Source organism: Eretmochelys imbricata, chromosome 5 (assembly GCF_965152235.1).
Source record: "Eretmochelys imbricata isolate rEreImb1 chromosome 5, rEreImb1.hap1, whole genome shotgun sequence".
NCBI classification, from domain to species: Eukaryota; Metazoa; Chordata; order Testudines; family Cheloniidae; genus Eretmochelys; species Eretmochelys imbricata.
In genome coordinates, this window is record NC_135576.1 from 108,832,804 (window position 1) to 108,853,293 (window position 20,490).

Consider the following 20,490-nt stretch of genomic DNA (forward strand, 5'->3'; position numbering starts at 1 on the left):
GAGGTTCCTCTGAAACCAAAAGGAAAAAACAACCCTCCACCTCCTCAGCTAAGATTCTTTCATTGTTTAAAAGTCTGATTCATTGAGCTCTTACTTACTTACCAGCACAGTACTTACTACTATGGGAAGCCCTATTGAAGTCAATGTGACAATGCACAGTAGTAAATGTTATGCTCAGCAGTAAGTATTTGCAGGAATTTCCCCTCATAGATCAACAAAATACAAGAAATCAGCTCCCTGATTCTCCTCTCTCTCCTGTACCAAGCTGAGAATCTGGCCAGTAATGAGTAAGAAGATGCCATTTTTACATGGTCATGCTTCTGACCATAACCACTCTTACACACATTAAGAGGCAGCTACATGGCAGATCCACACAGCTTGAAAAAATTTAATTGTGAAACATCACATATACCCCAATTGCACATCAATTCTGTGGGACTGATGACAGGTGAATCCTGACTCTATTGAAGTCAATGGCAACTGGGGCTGGGATTTCATCCTGTGTTTCCAGGTAACATTATTTTTGCCCCCTCCCTTTTTTTTTTGGTCAGCAGAAAAGAATGCAGGAAAGTTCTTTTTTTACCATGACAATTTCTTGTACCAGAATATTATAAAGGAAACTGAGAATCATGCAACTCATCAGTGAAGTGGCTTTTAGCTCTGGGCATGCTGAGTTCTGGGGTCATGAAATATATTGGAGCTACATCTGTGTGTGTATATACACAAACACGTACATACCAGAGATTAGATAAATATACAGAGACATTACAATAAATCAAGTCTCCTCAGGTAAGTAGTTAAAACACTACTAAAGGAGGTAATTGGTGAAATTCACTCTGGTACAGAGCACCAGCACAAGGCCTGTGCAACATTAACACATTATTTTAATGGCTGATATGAGACTTGTGAGTTGAAAAGGCCTTATGTTTCCCTGCACAGGGCTGAATTTCACTCAGCAGGCCAAAAGAAGGGGAATAAATCTCAGAAAGATGCTAATACATATGTTAAAAAGGAGCCACTGGCTATATATTTTCTGGCATAGAAAGTCATTAGATATCTAGTATTTTGTATTGTTCCTTACAGTTATGTTCCTTGCTATGAATTCTGGGACTTCATCATTCGTTGGGTTGATCAGGACATAAAATGGGGTCTCCACTGAATGATGCTTCCCATCAGTGACATAAATCATAAACTGATCTGAAGTTGGTTCTGTCCTCATATGCCTGGACTGCACATAATTTATATGCAAGGCTTTCAGGTGTATCAGCTGAAATGAAGCTAGTGGAATTCAAAGAGATGACAAGTTAACACAATATTTATTCTGATTCCCTTTTAACAAACACTGTAAACCATTAAACACTTGTAAATCCATGCTCATTCCAGGTACAAATCATTTGGGTTTAACATATCTTTAAGCATTCTTAATGCTGAGGAAGCAAGGGAATATGGGCCCTAAATAAAACACACCAAGTTTGTCTCTACACTATGGAGACTATACTGACATAATTACATTTGTGTAGCTACACCAGCATAATTCCATAGGAAGGATTTTTTCTATCAGTATGGGAACACCAGTTCCCCAAATGAAGTTAGGTTTATGTTGATGGAAGCATTCTTCTGTTGACATAGCTGTGTTTACACTGGGGGGTTAGGTCAGCATATTTATGTCAGACACCCTTGACTGACGTAGCTATGTTGACCGAACTTTTAAATGTAGACCAAACCTAAATAGCACATCTTAATGTTAATGTTAATTCTCCGATCTCAAGGTGAAGTTACACCAGGAATGAATTTGACCTGTCATGTTCAATTTCTTTCAAATCCAACATTGCTCAGGAGGTTTAGAGCAAAAAGAAATGCAGACTTTTCCCAACAGAGGTAATCTCACATCAGTGTGAACAGTGTCTTGCTCCTTCTTACACTGCAGTTGTAGATGTATGCCAAGAGTTACACTCCCAAACCAATCAAATCTGCTTATGATCAATCCAATTTGGGAAGTGGCTTAAGTAAATTGGACAAGGCAGGAACAGATCTACATGACAGTTTCTTAACTCGTGCAGATTTCTTTTTCATTTAGAGACAAAGTCTGCCTGGCCCTTATATGAGGGTGTATTGGAGTGACAGAAATAAAAAGCCTCTCCTCCCACTCTTTGTGCAGCATGTATAAGGCCGGAGATGATACTCAAGATAGCACAGGAACGGTTGCTTCTCTATTTGTATGGGGTACATAGTGCCCAAAGGGAATATGGAGGGTGGGGTGGGGAAGGGGGTGGAGGAAGAGCCATGGCTACATTCCTGCCAGTCACAAGCCAGCTCTGCTAGCTAGCCACACAAAGTATTTCTACATAGCCCATGAAAGTGAGCCTCCCAGCTTGGGTCGACAGACTTTGGCTAGTGGTGCTCACTCTAGCAGTGTAGAGCAGTGGCTCTCAACCTTTCCAGACTACTGTACCCCTTTCAGGAGTCTGATTGCCTTGCGTACTTACCCCCAAGTTTCACCTCACTTGAAAATTACTTGCTTACAAAATCAGACATAAAAATACAAGTGTCACCGCACACTATTACTGAAAAATTGCTTACTTTCTCATTTTTACCATATTATAAATCAATTAGAATATAAATATTGTACTTACATTTTAGTGTTTAGTATATAGAGCAGTTTAAACAAATCATTGTCTGTATGAAATTTTAGTTTGTAATAACTGCACTAGTGCTTTTTATGTAGCCTGTTGTAAAACTAGGCAAACATCTTGAAGAGTTGATGTACCCTCTGGAAGACCTCTGTGTACCCCCACAGGTACCCATACCCCTGGTTGAGAACCACTGACCTAGACAACGCTTTGAAGTTGTGGCTTGGACTGGAGGTTGGGCTCTGAAGCCCACCCCCCTCCATAGGCTTCAGCAACCAAGCTGCAACTTCAACACACTGTCTAGGCAGCTATTTTAGAGCACTAGCATGAGCTGCATTAGCTCAAGTTGGTTGACCCAAACTGGGAGATTTGCTGTTGCAGGCTGTGTAGACACACCCATGGGGGGAGAATATTGTATCCTGTGAAAGGATGTAGCGGGGCACATGCTTCACCTCCCCCACCCTCCCATACATCGGGGAGCTCCAGGATGCACTCTATCTTCCTGAGACCAAATGCCTCACATGGTACTCCTTCTGGGATGCTGCAGCTCTACACCACCTCTCACTATGGAAGATGTGTGGTTTGCACAATCTAGCCCTCAATAAGTAAATGCAGGTAGATAGGGAAAGGTTTGCCTAAATAGGGACTTTGGGTGGAATTTTCAGAAGTGCCTAAATGACTGGGGAGCACAAAAGCCACTGGAAGTCACTGGGACTTGTGCCATTCAGTCACTTAGATCCTAGTGACTAGTGATTTGGGGGTGGCCAACCTGAAACACTGGTAAGAGCCCTGACTTTCAGAAAGCGCACCACACTCGTGCACTAAAAATTAGGCTCCTTTAAAGTGTCTGAAGATGGACACCCAAAAAACCCAAACAATCGAGGCAACCAAAATCGCTAGTCATTTTGAAAACGTAGGCTTAGAGCCTATCTTGATGCATTGATTTTTTGCCAATTGTACTTTACTAATGAAAAACAGAAGTGTGTATGTGGAAGGAGGGAGTACAGAAGAAATGTGAAGTGGAAGTGTAGAGAAAATAGGTTAATATATTATCATTTCTAACACAGACTGCAGCTCAAATGTGTAAATCTTAAATATGCTTAATTTATCTGAGTGCCAATTCTTCATGTTCACTGGGTTACATTCTCTCTTTGAATCCCTCCCACACAGCCTCAGTACACCTGCCTTCCCAATAAAGACTAAATTAAAGCATGCACCTGCCGTGACTACACATCAGCCTACTGCCTGGCAGTCCATTAGCCATGTATGTAACATGCACAGTATTGGTGTTCTTGCCATTGTGTTTACACATACCTATACTTATACCAATGTTGCTCTTCTCAAACCCAGGGGAAGGTAGTATATTTTCAATGTAACCAAACTGAGGAGGAGAAACCAAAACAAACTCTAAGTCATCTGCTGCGGTGTCAGGGTCAGTAGCAAACAAATTGTTAGTGGTAATGACAGCTGAGAAACCCTCATCCACAACAAACATGGCACCTAGACAGAAATGATATGATGATGAGCATTATTTAACTCAACTTACTGGGATATTTTACTAAAGAAATTGGCACAATAGCTGATGGGAAACTGTACTACAAACAGGCTGGTACAAATGTTTTCTAATCATGGTATCAACTCCACTTTCTCACCACATAAGCAGGTGGGGGGAGGAAATCACAAAACAATTTTACTGACAAGCCATTAAGTATGGTTTATGTGCTGCTCAAGATTAGTTGTTACCTCTGTTTGTCAGAGCATTAATTGCCTGAGAGCTGTTACGAATTGCAAATAATGAACAATTTTTCATGCATCAGTGTTTAATTTCCCTGCTGGGACAATACTTCATTTCCAGAACATTGCTTGGGTGATAGGCTGCAAATTACAAAGCTACCCATACATATGTTTAAATGTTCTTTTGCAATACAGAACATATACACAATGCCTGCAGTAAATGGCATTATAAAATGACATTATAACTGAAAAGATAAGTCCATACAAAGTGTATTTTTATGACAGGCACTATGATCTTGATCCAAAACCCAAAGTCAATGGAATCTGTTGACAGATTAAATTTGGAAAAGGCCAGTTTGTAAAGTGCATGCTAAGAAGTAGTAGGATAAAGTAGAGAGATATTTATGGCTATATTTTTGTTTTGTGTAACCCTGATAGTTATTTAATCTGGATCCAAGTTCAGTTCTGAATTCTTGTGAAGTTCAGAGCTGTTTGCATCTGGGTTTTTGGTTCAGGACCATTTCTATTATTCTATCTATTTATTACACAGAAGCATATGGAGTAAATTTTCAAAGGGCTGAGGTTCAGCCAAATTTTCTGCAGGCACTTGCAAGAATAAAAAGTGGGGGCAGATCTGAGTACTTGAATCTCTAGCTATCTGATCTGCACACTGAGTCAAACAGCTAGGGGCAGTTACTCAGATTTGCACTTGAAATTGAATTCTAGGTACAAACTGTGCCTGCAGGAAAGAAGGCTGCCTGTGTGAAAAACTGGTCGATATGATCTAAAAGTTTTGCATGTTTATCTTCCTGTCTGGTCAGTTTTTGGTGCTAGAAAATATTGAGAATCTAGCCTCTAGCCAACACCAGCATATTCAGGATATAAGATAATAGACTAGAAATAAAGAGGAAGCTTTTCACCAATTGCAATGGATGGTGGCTGGTTGTCCACTGGAAATACACTGATGTTAAGGTCATATACTGGAAAGGAATCATGAAGTGGTACTGGAGGAGGAAGAAGTCCATCATAACAGCAGTCATTCACATCCATGCCAGCTTCACCATCAGAGATAACCAAAGTTAGGCTGTCAAAGCAAGGAGTCGGGCCAATCTCCCCACCTGGAAAAACATGCTACAGATGATATTCTACAACAAGAAACCAAAACTCAATGAAGCAGTGACTTGTATCAATTATGGACAGTCCACAATAGTCTCAGGGTAAATTGTGAGACAAAACACGCTAAAAAAACAACAAAATTCAAATGAAAGAGCTGAAACTGCTTGGTTCTATGTTTTTCAGAGATAGAACCAGAATCTATATACAGCCCTTCTCTGCTGAAAGAACAACATGAATAAATGGTATCTTAATCAATGCTATTTACTATAAATAATCTACTTTGTATCTTTTGCCTCCAGGAGTCTATTTCGTACATGACCGATTAATGCTCAAAACCCACTTTGTCAAGGAAGGGAGTTACTTGTCACAAATCCCCTGTGTATCAATGGAGAACAGGCCCATAATTCCTAAAACACTGACAATCTTCCTATGGAGGATGGAAATGCATCCAGGTCCTGGACAGAATCGACAGAAAGACGTATGAAGAAGATACAACAACATCATGCCAGGATACTTTTATGGACTTAGAAATATTCAGATCCATATGTGCTACATGGCCCCAAAAAATAGACACTGCCAAACATGGTGGTTTACTGCTAAATGGACAACTAAATCCTATAATAATAAATGCTATCATGCCATCTCCAAAGTAACCTCAGTTTTGCCCAAATAACCTCTCAGGGTGTAGAGTCATTTAATTCCTCTATGATGTTACAAATAAGTATATTAAGAGTGATCATATTCAACTGAAAAAAGAAAAGTACTCCTTTTCTTTTTGCGGATACAGACTAACACGGCTGCTACTCTGAAACCTGTCAGATTCAACTGCTTCCCTCCATGCTCAAATTACAGCTTCTCCTTTAACAACAGATAAAAATCATGATGAAGAGGTCAAGCCTATTCTCAATTCTAGCACAAAATTATGAGCTAAGCACATGCAGAACTGGAGATTCTGAAACAAGAGTTGGAACAATAGTGTTCACACATTTGTAGAAGGAAAACACTTATTATCCAGGGAAAACCCTTGAAGAATATTCTAATGGCCAAACTTTCAGGGAGCGGTCACTGGCCTTGATTTGCATGTGCAATCACCAGTGCTCTTTTGACATGTAAATGCCTGGAGCACAAAATGTAATCAAATGAATCCAAACCAACTATGAAGTTTCCAGAAAAGTTTCTTTAATTTTAAAAACAAAACAAAAAGAACCCCTTGCTAAAACTATGGTTTTCTGTCAAACCACAAAATAATTTACTTTCTAGTGCATAAGGATTGTAAACTCTTCAGAACAGGTGTGTCTGTTGGGGACTCCCCCAAATCATTGGTGTTGTTCTGTGGAATCTCTATATCCCTCTCTAGAGTATAAAAATAATCTAATTTATCCAAACACAAACGTGTAACATGTTCACAGTTGCAAAAAAAAGTTAAGACTTTTTTTTTTTACCATGTTCAGGAACCATATTTTAGTCTAGGTATCAAGCATAGTTAAATGTATTTACAGATAGAAGGATTAGAACCATGACTCTACAAACTGGCTAGGAGGTCTTTTCCCATCCAAATAGGCCATTAGAAAGTGTTACACAACACATTTGGGCCACAACTATGTTTCACGGCTGTGTTTGCATGTGGTTATTTATGTACAGCAGTGTAGATGCAGGCTTTCAGCCTCTCCTAGTGATGAGCTGCCCGAGTTATCTGGATTTATATAAGATCCCACAGCTATCTGCCTGCACCTCCAATTTAATGCTCTTCTAGTCTCACTTACTAGTATGTTTGTAGGTCACTACTCCAGAGACAACGTCCGCTTGGGAGAAGAGATCCACAACGACACCAGCTTTCCTCACAACCCCATAGTGGGGCTGTCGAGCCAGCATAAAAGTCAGTCTCATGTCATCACTGTCTGCATCAGTGGCACAAATGTACTCTGAGGTGATGACCACTTCCTCACCCTCTGGACATTGTATTAGGGGAATGAGGCCATCTTTCATGATAGGTGGCTCATCATTTACAGGGAGCACCTAAACAGAAAAACACACACACAGTTTCACGTAAAGTACACGTCACGTGTCCTTGAAAGCACAGTTCCCTGGGAGGAAACATGGGGCATGCTCAACCAAAGTGAATGATTAGACTTGCAGATATAGAAAATAAGCCAAAAAATGGAATGAATTACATGCATCTACTAAAAAAAAGGACAGATGCAGATGGGAAATACTGGAAGGCTAAATAAATAAATAAATGAAAAGGCAGAGAAAATTAAAGGAACCAGTGTTAGCTCAGGCTGTCTGCACTGTCAAGCATTGTATTTTAAATTAGTGACAGCCAATTCTTATTTTATAATGGGATTAAATCCTGGGTCCCTCATTTAAGAGGAGCTTACAATGAAGTCACAATAGTCTGACTGAAGTCAATGGGAGTTTTGCCTGAGTAAGGACTAAGTAAACACAACAGGCTTCAGTCAGCCCCATGAATTAATTTTTATCTGAAGCAGCAGTGCCATTCATAACCCAGCAGAAAACTAATGCATGCTGAAATGCATCTTTGATAGGCACAGATAGGGACCTCTGGACATACAAGACGTATCCTGCTAACCTGTGGCAGGGGTGGAAATCAAGGAGTATAGGCCTGGAATTTTGGGCCAAGGTTACTACTTGTCTAAGCCAGTGCAACTCCATTGATTTCAGTGGAGAAGCATCAGTGTATACCAGTCGTGAATTTGGCTTTTCAACTTTATAGTAGTTGGGAGTTTACCATAGGGGCAGGAAAATTATGCCTTTTCCAACTAACATTCTGGGATTTTATAAGCCTTCAAGTTGTATAACAAAAACAATATGAAGCTCAGATGATGTTCTTTAATGGATTAAACAAAAAGAAAGAGGGAAAAAAAGAAAACAAATCCAGACTACACCTACTATGGTCTAACGGTTAGCAAGATACTGACAATCAGGACACTGTCGGCTGGGCTACCAACCCGCTGTATGACACTGGGCAAGCCACTTCACTTCTCTGTGCATCAGTTTCTCCACCCATAAAATCGGGGTATAGTAGTTATCTACCTCAAAGGGATATTGTGTGGTATTAAATTAATGGAAAGTGCTTTGTGGTTCTCTGATGAAATGCAATACAGAAGTATTATCATCAGCGTGAAATTTAATTATGGAGTCTGCAGAACCAGTTAGGATTGTTGAAATGATCACTTAGTGCAGTTGCCTTGATTCAGGTCCAGCCAGAGGAATTGTGCATGCACATGGGTGTGTGTGTATGTATGGAAGGGGAGACAACATCTACATGGGGCAATTTCTCATGCACAGACACATGGACAAGTCAGTGTTTCCAATTCTCATGATTCTCATCTCACAATATTGGATGTTTTCTTAAAGTCCCATCTCCCGGAGTCATGTGATCACGTTAGCTTTCATTAAAAAAGTGAGTTTCTAACCCTTACGATGGTAAAGAAAAGCTTGAAAATGTGCCCTGAGTGTGACCTCAAGGTTCAAAATACTGACAGTAAATAAAAAGAGACCCATTTGTATTTTTTAAAAATGTCATAATTTTAAAGCCATTCTCATGATTCCCGGGGACCTGACTCATGATTTTTGAGCACTTGGGACAGCAACACTGAAAAATCTCACATGTGCGATTCCCTGTGCTAGTGGGACATTGTGTGATCACAAACTGGAGCATGATTTGGAGCGGTGAGGGTTTACTAGATGATCTCTCTACTAACAGGTGCCCCTCCCCCACTGACAGGTGGCTCCCCCTATGAAACGTTTGGCAACTCTGGCTTTAGGGAATTACTGGGACTGATTCTAGTTCCTCTCTAGCAACTGTGCTTTAATATTAACTAGCACCTAAATACAGGCACTTCTGCATATTTTTGTCCTGTAACAGGGTGCCTTGCCCCTTTAAGGGCTAGAGGCTTGGGGCCAACCCTGTTACTTAGATGGCACACCTGAGCACAGATCAGGTGATTCCCCTATAAAAGCAGCGGGAAGCTGCTCACAGAGGGGGCATGTTCAGAAGAAGCTGTGGTAAAGACTGCAGAAGAGCTTGAGTGAGCAGGCTGAAGGCCAGGGACAGCAGATTGTATGGAAGTAGGAAAAGTATCCAGCCACGTAGGGCTGAGAACGGCCTGACCAAGCTGGGAAGAGCTCCAGAGAGCAAACTCTGGGAAGTTAAGAAGCCCCAGGACAGAATTTTGGAATTATGTCTTATGCCAATAAATTGGACCCTGGTAGAAAGGGCATTACTGAACAAAAAAGCCTGTGTGGAGATTTTTAAAGAAGCCCCAGGAAGGGGGAAACTGAAGTAAGGCACTGCAGAGCCATCTCTGGCCATGAGTGGGGTGCTCTGGAGGATGCTGCATGATGATACATCCTTTATCTTTACAAATACAAAGTACAAAGTTCTTAGAGGGACACTGTCAGATCAAGTCCAGCCTCAAACTTAGGTTTTGTAGAAACAAACATGTACAAAACCTAATGGTCAAAAGATTGTTATTTTTCTTTAATTCCAATGAAAATATATTGGTTTAAACACATCCTTACAGCTTTTGCAAGCCAAGCCAAGCATTCTGTGGAGTTATTAGGAACACAGATATGGAAGTTAAGTTTGTTTTTTAAAAAGTTTGTTTTTAAATAAAGGATATTTGCTGTGTTCCTCTAAGTGTGGAATTTATATCTTCAGAAAGAAAACTCTCTCTTTCACTGATCTGACACACACTCCATGTTTAATTCTGACAGTATGTCATTCCTGACAGTAGTGGCTAAGCAGGAGCAGGTGCAGATGTCTCATAACTTATACCTGCCAAATTTGCTCTCTAACCAATACTGTCACATAAGCTCCAAAGCGAACAGCAAAAAGCCCATCTAGCCTAACTCCTTCCAATTTCTGAGGAGCTCTGAAGGCTTTCCAAACTGATACTTTATCATTTTCTATGTGGATGAATGCCTTCATGAGTACAAACAGGGAGCAACACACTGACCTTGACCCGTAGGACAAACTCTAAAGAATTAATGCCATCTGTGGCTGCAAAGAGGATGTCATCCTGCAGAGTCTCAGAGCCATCATGCTGATACCTGTGGGAAGTAAGTTCTGCACTAATTTCACATGGACAACGTGTCTGCATCAAGAAGAACAGCAAGCATTGCAGGAAAACGGAAGAGTATCCCCAAAATGGAAAATTCACCCCAGTGCAGAGAGGCCTATGTACTACTTAGGTCCCTTGTTGTGGGTTTATATGGTGCTTAGGGCCTTGCTTGGCCCCCTCTACACTGGGGCTGACAATAATACCCAACTGCTCACCCCAGTACAATATGGTTTCCTGACTCAGTTTTACGGCCTGCTCAGATGTGGCAGTTCATTCACCATGTGGTGACGATATAATATTATTTTTAATGCAAACGTAAGAATCTGCAGAGAGCATTGTAGGCCAGAGGCTCAGCTGGTGTACATTTGTTGAGCTCCATTGGGGTCAGACTTTGCCAGCTCACACAAGCTGAGGCTCTTGGCCTCTGTGTTTTCTGTAATTTAACACCAGTTTGATATGAGAACTAATAGCAATGAAACTAAAAGCCATGCAAAACTAAAAGCAGGACCCTTTTCTCACCTGACTTTTAACATATGCAGGTCCTGGCAGGTGAACCTGTCACCGTCGGTCATGGGAAATCCATCCAGTTCTACCATTCCATGCAGCGGCTGCCTCTGAAGGTAGATGTGGAGGGTCTCCTGTTTTGTGTCCACATCTGACAACAGAATATGGCTCTCTGTAATGGTGCATAGTCCCCCTTCTTCCACTTTCAAGTTATTTGTAAATACCTGAACAGAGGGGAAGAGATGAATTACCATTTCCCTCTGCACCTTTAAATTTGAACTAGAAAGAGCTTTTGGAATTAAAAGATGCAACACAATAAATATCAAAACACCAAAGGCATAACTCGTCTGTCGTATGCTGGGAGGACGTAAGGAACTTACCACAACACATAGAGCAAATATTGCCCCCAGGCACCAATCAGTAACAGATGGATTGTTACAGCAGTATTCTATCTGTCTAGTAAAACCATATTAATATTCAGAGATTCACTTCCTCCCTCCCTCCCACACACTTCCCACCCACAGATGTACCTCTGGAGCTTGATTGTCCACTGGAAGAACTGTAATATTAAAGCAGATCCCAAACAAAGTGCCTCCATGCTGATTGCTGACTGAAAAAATAAACTGGACATGCTGAGGCTCAGGCCCAATGTCCTGGATAGGGGGCATATAGGCAACTTTCATGTAGTTCACAGCATGCTGCAAAAAGTGAGGGGAAAAAAAAGGGAAACTGTCATTTAAAACCTTCAAGGACATTTTCAGAAGGATGACCGTTCCTTTGGGTATGATCTGTACCCACAAAATTCCCTTCTGAATCTTTTCACCCACATTTCAACTATTGGCACAAATCTGAGTATCTGCACCTCTAACTAGAAATTAGCTAGATAGAGATGCAAAGACCCAGATTTGTGGAGGTGCAATTTACAACTGGAAACAGAAGATGGGGGCCTAAGCCTGGCTGAGGTATGCCATCCCCAAAACCCTTTTTATACAATGACTTTTAAATAATCACAGTCATCAAAGCGTAGCTTTTAATACTACATTCACTACAGTATCTGTAAATCTCTGAATTTCAGAGATCTCTGAATTTGTCATTTGCAATTTTTACTAATTGCACATCCTTTGTTTACCCAAATCACAAGACAGACTAAAGTAGACTAAAACTATCAGCAAAGTCTCCCATCCAGAAGCTGATCTTATGCACCTGACTGAGTGCTTGCAGGTTCAGGACTCCAATTAGAAGGCTATAAGGAAAACTGCTTTGCAGCATTAACCATACAGTAAATTGTAATGGCCAGGCTGTTTACAAATGTTAGTAGGAATGGGATTTATTGAACTACAACATAATAAAAAATAGCAACACGGTCGACAATTGTGGACGATACCAAACTGGGAGGGGTTGCAAGTGCTTTGGAGGATAGGATTATATTTCAAAATGATCGGGACAAACTGGAGAAATGGTCTGAAGTAAATAGGATGAAATTCAATAAGGACAAATGCAAAGTACTCCACTTAGGAAGGAACAATCAGTTGCACGCATTCAAAATTGGAAATGACTGCCTTGGAAGGAGTACTGCAGAGAGGGATCTGGGGGTCATAGTGGATGACAAGCTAAATATGAGTCAACCGTGTAATGCTGTTGCAAAAAAAGCAAACATCATTCTGGGATGTATGAGCAGGAGTGTTGTAAGCAAAACACGAGACATCATTCTTCCTCTCCACTCCACGCTGAATAGGCCTCAGTTGGAGTATTGTGTCCAGTTCTGAGCACCACATTTCAAGAAAGATTGGACTTTCTCCAATTTGTTCACCAGAAGAGCAACAAAAATGATTAAAGGTCTAGAAAACATGACCTATGAGGGAAGATTTAAAAAATTGGGTTTTTTTTAGTCTAGAAAAGAGAAGACTGAGGGGGGACATAACAGTTTTCAAGTACATAAAAGGTTGTTACAAGGAGAAGGGAGAAAAATGTTCTAACCACTAAGGATGGGACAAGAAGCCATGGGCTTAAATTGCAGCAAGGGTGGTTTAGGTTGGACATTAGGAAAAACTTCCTAACTGTCAGGGTGGTTAAGAACTGGAATAAATTCCCTGGGGGTGTTGTGGAATCTCCTTCATTGGAGATTTTTAAGAGGAGGTTAGACAAACACCTCTCAGGGATGGTCTAGATCAGTGGTTCTCAAAGCTGGTCCACCGCTTGTTCAGGGAAAGCCCCTGGCGGGCTGGACCGGTTTGTTTACCTGCCGCGTCCACAGGTTCAGCAGATCGCGGCTCCCACTGGCCGCGGTTCACTGCTGCAGGCCAACGGGGGCTGCGCGAAGCGGCGCGGGCCAGGGGACGTGCTGGCCACCCTTCTCGCAGGCCACCCTTCTCGCAGCCCGCATTGGCCTGGAGCGGCGAACCGCAGCCAGTGGGAGCCGCGATGGGCCAAACCTGCGGACGCGGCAGGTAAACAAACCGGTCCAGTCCACTAGGGGCTTTCCCTGAACAAGCGGCGGACCGGCTTTGAGAACCACTGGTCTAGATAATACTGTAATACTAGATAATACTAGATAATAGTGCAGGGGACTGGACTAGATGACCTCTCGAGGTCCCTTCCAGTCCTATGATTCTATTAAATTATTTAAAATTAAAACAAAAATGTGGATGCACAGAACTACTCCAAAGGAGTTCAGCCAATGTGAAAGAATCTTAGAGGCTATAAGAAATCAAACTGATGAGGTTTTGCAAAACCCAAACCATGTCCAGTTTGAGCCCATCTCTTACCCTGACATTATGTCCAGTTCAGGTCAAATACTTGGAGACAAATTCAGCCCTAACACAAGCAAGTGCAACTTCTTTTGGTCTCAATAGGAGCTATGTCTACTTATGCGAGGAGTTCAATCATGGTGGACACTTCTTTAAAAATATGAATTGAGTTCGCTGAATTTTGAGTTTGTTAAACTGAGATAGTGATAGCACTGGCTAGGGTTGGTTTCCACTTCTAAGCCTCATGACAACCTGAAAGGAAGTGACTTGAGGAAAATGACAGCACCACTGAGCCAGTTCTTAAACAAGGTATGGTTTGAGTATGGTATCACTTAGTAACAAACCTGAGTGAATGATCTCAGTGCTGGAGCAGAAAGATCCTTGACTAGTTTGGGGATGCTGTCCACCATAAACAACTTCCCAGCATCAGAGGGGCTGTACCAAGACACACACACACAATGCACTGATTAGCAAAACTTCTTACAGGAGAAAAAATCAAACAATTCAACCTTGTGCTTCAACACCACCAGTGGACCACTAGCTGCATAGAAAGAAAATTCATTTCCTTCTCTTTTTTCATTATCATAAATGTCTTTATTATGGATTTCAAACTGTGACAGAAAACTGAACAAAGGAATCATGAGCCATGGACAGGCAACCAAAAAGTAACACCTACTTTACAATGAACAAAGTCCTGAACTTTCACACCAAAGTGTCCCCACACATCTCAGGCACTATGATGATTTACACTGGCTGAGAATCTGGCCCTTCACATACCTATCACTTGATATTTGCATTTTTCTTTGGATAAAAGAAATTCTATATTACATCAAATTCTTAAAATTTTTCACTAATCTTATAAATAAGAGGCTCATGTGAAGCAATTTCTGACAACTCAACTTTCTAGTCTTTTAAAAGTGATACACAAGAACTTTTTCACCTCCTAAGAACCAATCTCTTGGCACAACAAAAGGCAAAGGCAACCCATTTATTTTTTCAAAATAACTTGTCCCGTGTATTGAAGACAAATCACACAGCAAAAATAATTGATAACATTGAAACATAATTTTCGAATACTGGGCCTTTGCCAAACAATTTGCATCAAAATTACAAATCTCTTATTTTAATTTTTATATACACACAAAAAGCCCCTTGAAAGAGACCATTTATTTGCTTTGGGAGCTTCAGCATGATCCCTACAGGCTATTCTGTTTAACCTCTTGCAAACAACTTCCGCCATTTTCTTTGCAAGGCCTTTAAAAATACTTGATCCACTCCAAAGTCTCCGTTTTACTAAGATGACCTAAGCTCTTCACATTCTTATAGTTATTAGAAGGATCTCATTCACACCTTACGGAACAGTTTGGACCCACCTTTTTCGGTCTTGAGTATATCAACTTCATATCACACATGCATATTAAAAGGCCCATCTCCCTTCTGTTATCCTCAACACCTGGCTTCTGAGTTCTCTCCTGCTCACTATAGGCTTCAGCTGCAGTTCTTCTGATTAGCCCACAGGCTTGTTCAAGGCTATAAACCATGTGCCCACCTGACAGATAACCATACCACTAAGTTACAGACTGACTCTCTGCTGGTCTGGCCCAAAACAGAAAAGTGTTGATCCCTAGCCTTAGCTACACAGTGGTAGTAAGCAAAACTCTTTCCTCTTGGTAAATTGGAGAGGGTACTGGTGCTGAACTCACTCTCTTTTAACCACTTGATGTTGCCCCTCACATCCTGTTGCTTTAGCTTTGACCCACATGATTATTAACACACTAGGTCCTCATCCTGCAGCTAACTCCACACAGGTAGGCTCATGCATGAGGGATTGGGAACTTAGTGTGTGCACACAGGCAACAGCCTTACTTTGCCACCAACACTTTCCCTGCCACTTGGTGCCTGCCATCTCCTGTGTTGAGGAGTGTACATTCACTCTCACATACCCATGAGTAGAAGAGAAAAATGGGGAGGTGGTTACTGTGTAGATGAGTTCCCTCTCTTGTGCTTCCATGTCTATGAAATGAAGATGTTTCTTAGTTAGATGAGCTATCTTAGTTTCCTCGATAGTGAGGTGGCGGGTAACCCCAGAAGCTTCTTTTGGAAGCTGATCATCCACAGGAATAATGTGCACTATCACCACCTAGAGTAAAGAATACAGAAAAATATCATAGGGTTGGTAGAATGTTGGAAACACACTAAATGCTCTTAGAATCATGCTTAAAGGAAACCACCAGAGTTTATTTGGTTCATGTTTAAAATATTTGAACAAATCTTTTAAAATGGAAGTACATTTTTTAATTTAATTTTTCCTCCATCATGCATACAATTGTAATATTGGTTATTCTTCCTTATTTGTTTGAGGGCCTCACTGGTTAAAACTCAGAATTTCTGTTTCATAGGAAATTTTGACATTTCAAAAGCTTTTTTCATTCTCATTTGGAACTAAAACAAATATTTTTGAAATTTCCTGCACAACAGAAACAGAAGACAAGATATTTCAACCAGTAGTAAGTAGCAGCTGTCCTTAATGATTTTATATATTCTGTTATTTTTATTTTATTTTTAAACTATTACATTATCATGAAATAATGTAAAAATAATAAAAATAAATATAAAAGTAAAAAACTTTTAAAAAAATCCTAACATTTTAAAATTCTGAAATGAAAATTTGGAAATCGGAAATGAAATTCCAAAATGATTTTTTTGTTTTGAAACAAATAACTTCTTTGCAAGAATTCAAAATGGTCATATTTTTCAAAATGTTTCAATTTAGATAAAAGCAAAATTTTCCATCAAAAGCACATTTTGAGAAAAAATTCTGACCAGCTCTACTTACAGTTTACACTGTTTTGTTACTGTAGTGTTGTGCATAAGCACTGGTTGTCAAATATTTCTTAAAGACAAGAGGGCACTGAACTGTTGTTTTTTTTAAAAACATCCACACAGAAAAATAACTGATGGACTAATGTATAATATGTAACAGAAATATACAGGAGTGCACATTTTAAATCCACAAACCTTGGCAGTGTGCCTCTAAAGTCAAGGAAATATTAAATTCAGTCAGCTCAATCCTCAGGTGGTATAAATGGGTGCAAATCTATTTACTTCAAAGTGGCTACTGACAGTACTAGCTGAGGATCTAGCCCTTAGAATGAATTTGGCCTTTCATTTTAACACCTGGTACAATCTCCATTAACGCCTTTGAGACCTGAAAATATTCTCTCGTCAGACAAACATTAAAGAAACTAGGATTGCTGAGTTATAAATGAGGGGAGAATTTGGTCTGGAGAATTTTATTATTGGTAATAATGTGCACACGGAAAAGGACGCAGCTTGGTTTTCACATCCTAGGCTGTGCTTTTAGGACTGGAAGTTAGAAAGAGGGAAAAATCACAGGGTTTTCAACAATCCACTGTAGGAAGGTAGGTTGGTGTCCTGACATTAACTCCACACTCTGCAAGAAATCCTCAGACATAATACCTGTGGCTCTGAGAGATTGGGAGGGTCATGGCTATCACACAGGACAAACTCAAGGGAATCCTCAAATATTTCTGCTCCCAAGTGACGGTAGTAAATTAGTCCTTTAAACAGATCTCTCTGAAGGAAGCCAGTGACAGGATACCCTGTTGAATCAAAGAATAAAAGAAAGCACATTTAATAGAGCTGTTTATAATTTTAATCACTGGTAAATTTGGTCATCTTGATCCTCATAAAGAAGAGACTTGTTATAAGGTTTTTCTTCTTTGTCCAGTGCATCCACTGAAAGAGATTGAAAACTCCATCTTTATATCAGAAACTTTGATAAAACTTCATAATTGTTCAATATGAAGTAAAAGCATTCCCAGTGGCATCTCTGAAGCCCAGTGACGAGGGAAAAAGGTGAATTTATACAAACAAAAATAACTATCTACCAAATCTAGCAAAGAGATTCTGTGTTGAGGTATGGAATAAAAGAACCCCCACACCCACCCTCTATTTAGCACAATCCGTGCCATCCTCTAATTTTCAGCTTGGTAGGAATCATTGCAGCAAGAAAGTCTCTTGACCACCCAAATTCCTCTAGCTAAGAAAGTACAACAGAAAAATATTCATAGATTGAGGTGACTCTGGGTTACATTCTGCTCTCAATTACACCATTGTAAATCCAGAATAACTCCATTCAACTCAAAGGATTTACACCAAGGTAACCACGAGCACAGTTTGGCCCCCACAAAAGAAAGTTCATCTTGCTGTGGATTTCTTAGATTACCTATAAGGTTCGGCCCTGGTTTCTTCATGATTTCTCCAGCCTGTGGTGGTTTGGTAACATTAAAGAATATGTAGTCATCACTGGAGTCCATGTCAGAAGCTTGAAGCATGTAGCCCTGGATCAGAATGGTCTGCCCTTCATACAGTTCAATTACAACATTGCTGATAAGGAAAGGGGGGCTGTCATCTTTAGGCAAGATATTGATTGGAAACTTATGGCGAATACTGTGGTGGCCATCAAAGATCCTAAATACCACAAAATCCTTTGTAGAGTCACTGTCATCATGGTGGTAGCGAACAACCCCAGTCCTAAGGTCAGACACCGTGAACATGAATCCTTTCCCTCCTGTCAAAACAATGAAAGAAACATTTCAAAGATGTGTAATTCGTATGAATTTTATTAAGGGGGGAAATACATGTCTGAGTTAGAAAAGCTTATTCAAAACCTATCTAAACAGAAAGTATTAACATGGTCCAGCATAGTTACTAAGCTATGTACTTTGCTAACAGTTACACAACTGTGGTGGCAAACAAAACTCCCCACAACGTCCATTCTGTCATATAGACCATTTGAAGACATCAGTGTTTGCTATCTATCACTGTTTCTTAAAGCATCACTCACAATTTATTTTAAGCCCAAAGAGTATATGCTCTCTGATTACAGATCAATATTTCATTGTAAGCAAAAAGTAACATCCATTATTAATAATTATTATTATTTGTTTGTACCTAGAGGTCCCAGACAGGGATAGGACCTCCATTGTACTCAGCACTATATGCTCACACACAACTGTTCATTTAGGTAAAATGCCTTGAGCGTCAAATTCTGTCTCTAGAGCAGGGGATCTCTTCATGGGCACAGGGGCTGAATACTCTCCCACTTCAAGGCTATGGAGCACCAGCACAGCCATCTCCAGCTGCAACAGTATTTCCAGACTCTGAAATTCCCTACTGGAGGAGGGTTTCCACCATAGCTGTGGATCCAATGGTTGCACACACACAATGCCCCACAAAAAACTCCTTGTGTGGTGGCACAGAGAGAGTTGCATACAACATTACTTTACAGTGCACAACAGGAGCAAAGCTCCCTTATGGAGCCTCTCTCTCAACAGTTATCCCAGCTGCCATGCCTTAGGACCACACCAGTTCCCTGGCTTCAGAAGCCTTCTTTGGTCCATAAACAGGCCCTATGATTTGGCACTTAGCATTGACAAATAATATAATATGGCATACTAAATAGTTGGTAGAAATTTTGAGCCTAATTCAATGCCCACTGAGGTTAACAAGAGTCTTTTCATTAGTTTCAATGGGCATTGCCTTTATTAGTAATCTCTATCAAACTAGTTATGCTTAACTGGCATGCCAAACTCCAGGTTTTCCTTGAAGGTTAGGATATCTAATTGACCTGTACTAGACCAAAAAAATAAGATATATGGCTGAAAAGTTTATTGAGGGCAAGCTTGTGGATTGCCCTGTGTGCCCATGGAATGGAGTTACTAGCATTGCTGGGAAAGCAACTTCTGTGAGCCAGATACATCTGGCTGCACAGGTGTGTGGGGAGTGAGAGGGAAAGGACCGGAGTATGGGAAGAGCATTGACTCTACCTCCCAACATGCCAGCTGGTGCATCTCCAGTATACAGGGAGATGTAATCTGCTCCAGTTAAAGGGCTGAATCAGAACACCTCCCCCCAAAGCAAGGAGGGAACCAGGGACCAGATTGTGTTTCTGAGTCCCAATTCTCTGTTTAGCTGCTGGGGCAGTACAGCTGCACTTGCCTTATTCATGGCTAATGGTAAATCCACAGTCCTGTCCTGAACTTATATATTACAGGGAATTCTGTGAAGCAATTATTTGTAAAATGACAACAATACACAACTACGATGGAAGACTCCAGACAACATTTTGCTGGAACATAAGACATATATCCTTTTGGATAGCTTATGTATTGCCTCTTCCTTTTATTTTCCTTTTTTAATATTTACTTTATTGTCTTGCACATATGTGTTTAGAACTCATTTATATTTTTGCATATCTGAAAATTCAATAACATTTTTAAAAGTTTAATGATTTTTCTTTTATTTCAACCACAGGATGGATTTCTTTTACTTAAACATTTAAAAAGAGAAAAATTACTTAGATCTTTAAAATTCTTTCAGTTTTATAATCAAAGCTATTAATAAAAGAAGAAAGGATTTTTAAGTGTATGATTTTTATATTGATAGTTTTTCTTTTTGCTCCAAAGAAACTACATTAACAGATTCCTGGAACCTCACTCTGATCATATGCATCTGTGGAGCTACACTAATGTAAAAATGGTGTTAATGGCACAGAGAATTAGGCCCATATATTTTTAAAGTAATAAAACTATTCCTCTGCACTTACTTATATAAGGAATGCTTAAGAATGTTGTAATGATATGCAAT

The 20,490-nt window shown here is 40.2% G+C and overlaps 1 protein-coding gene across 1 annotated transcript in view; it reads right to left on the reverse strand.

Moving 5' to 3' along the window:
* The window catches only part of FREM1 (FRAS1 related extracellular matrix 1), an 85,822-nt gene that overhangs the window by 48,935 nt on the left and 16,397 nt on the right, over nucleotides 1-20,490 (reverse strand). Inside the window, exons 8-18 of the mRNA XM_077816445.1 lie at nucleotides 18,068-18,412; nucleotides 17,299-17,441; nucleotides 15,762-15,958; nucleotides 14,163-14,253; nucleotides 11,602-11,769; nucleotides 11,087-11,295; nucleotides 10,463-10,556; nucleotides 7,244-7,496; nucleotides 5,285-5,482; nucleotides 3,945-4,130; nucleotides 1,082-1,278 (exon numbers count right to left, since the gene is read on the reverse strand). Coding sequence (XP_077672571.1) covers nucleotides 1,082-1,278; nucleotides 3,945-4,130; nucleotides 5,285-5,482; nucleotides 7,244-7,496; nucleotides 10,463-10,556; nucleotides 11,087-11,295; nucleotides 11,602-11,769; nucleotides 14,163-14,253; nucleotides 15,762-15,958; nucleotides 17,299-17,441; nucleotides 18,068-18,412 — 2,081 coding nt within the window. The remainder of the gene's footprint in view (nucleotides 1-1,081; nucleotides 1,279-3,944; nucleotides 4,131-5,284; nucleotides 5,483-7,243; nucleotides 7,497-10,462; nucleotides 10,557-11,086; nucleotides 11,296-11,601; nucleotides 11,770-14,162; nucleotides 14,254-15,761; nucleotides 15,959-17,298; nucleotides 17,442-18,067; nucleotides 18,413-20,490) is intronic.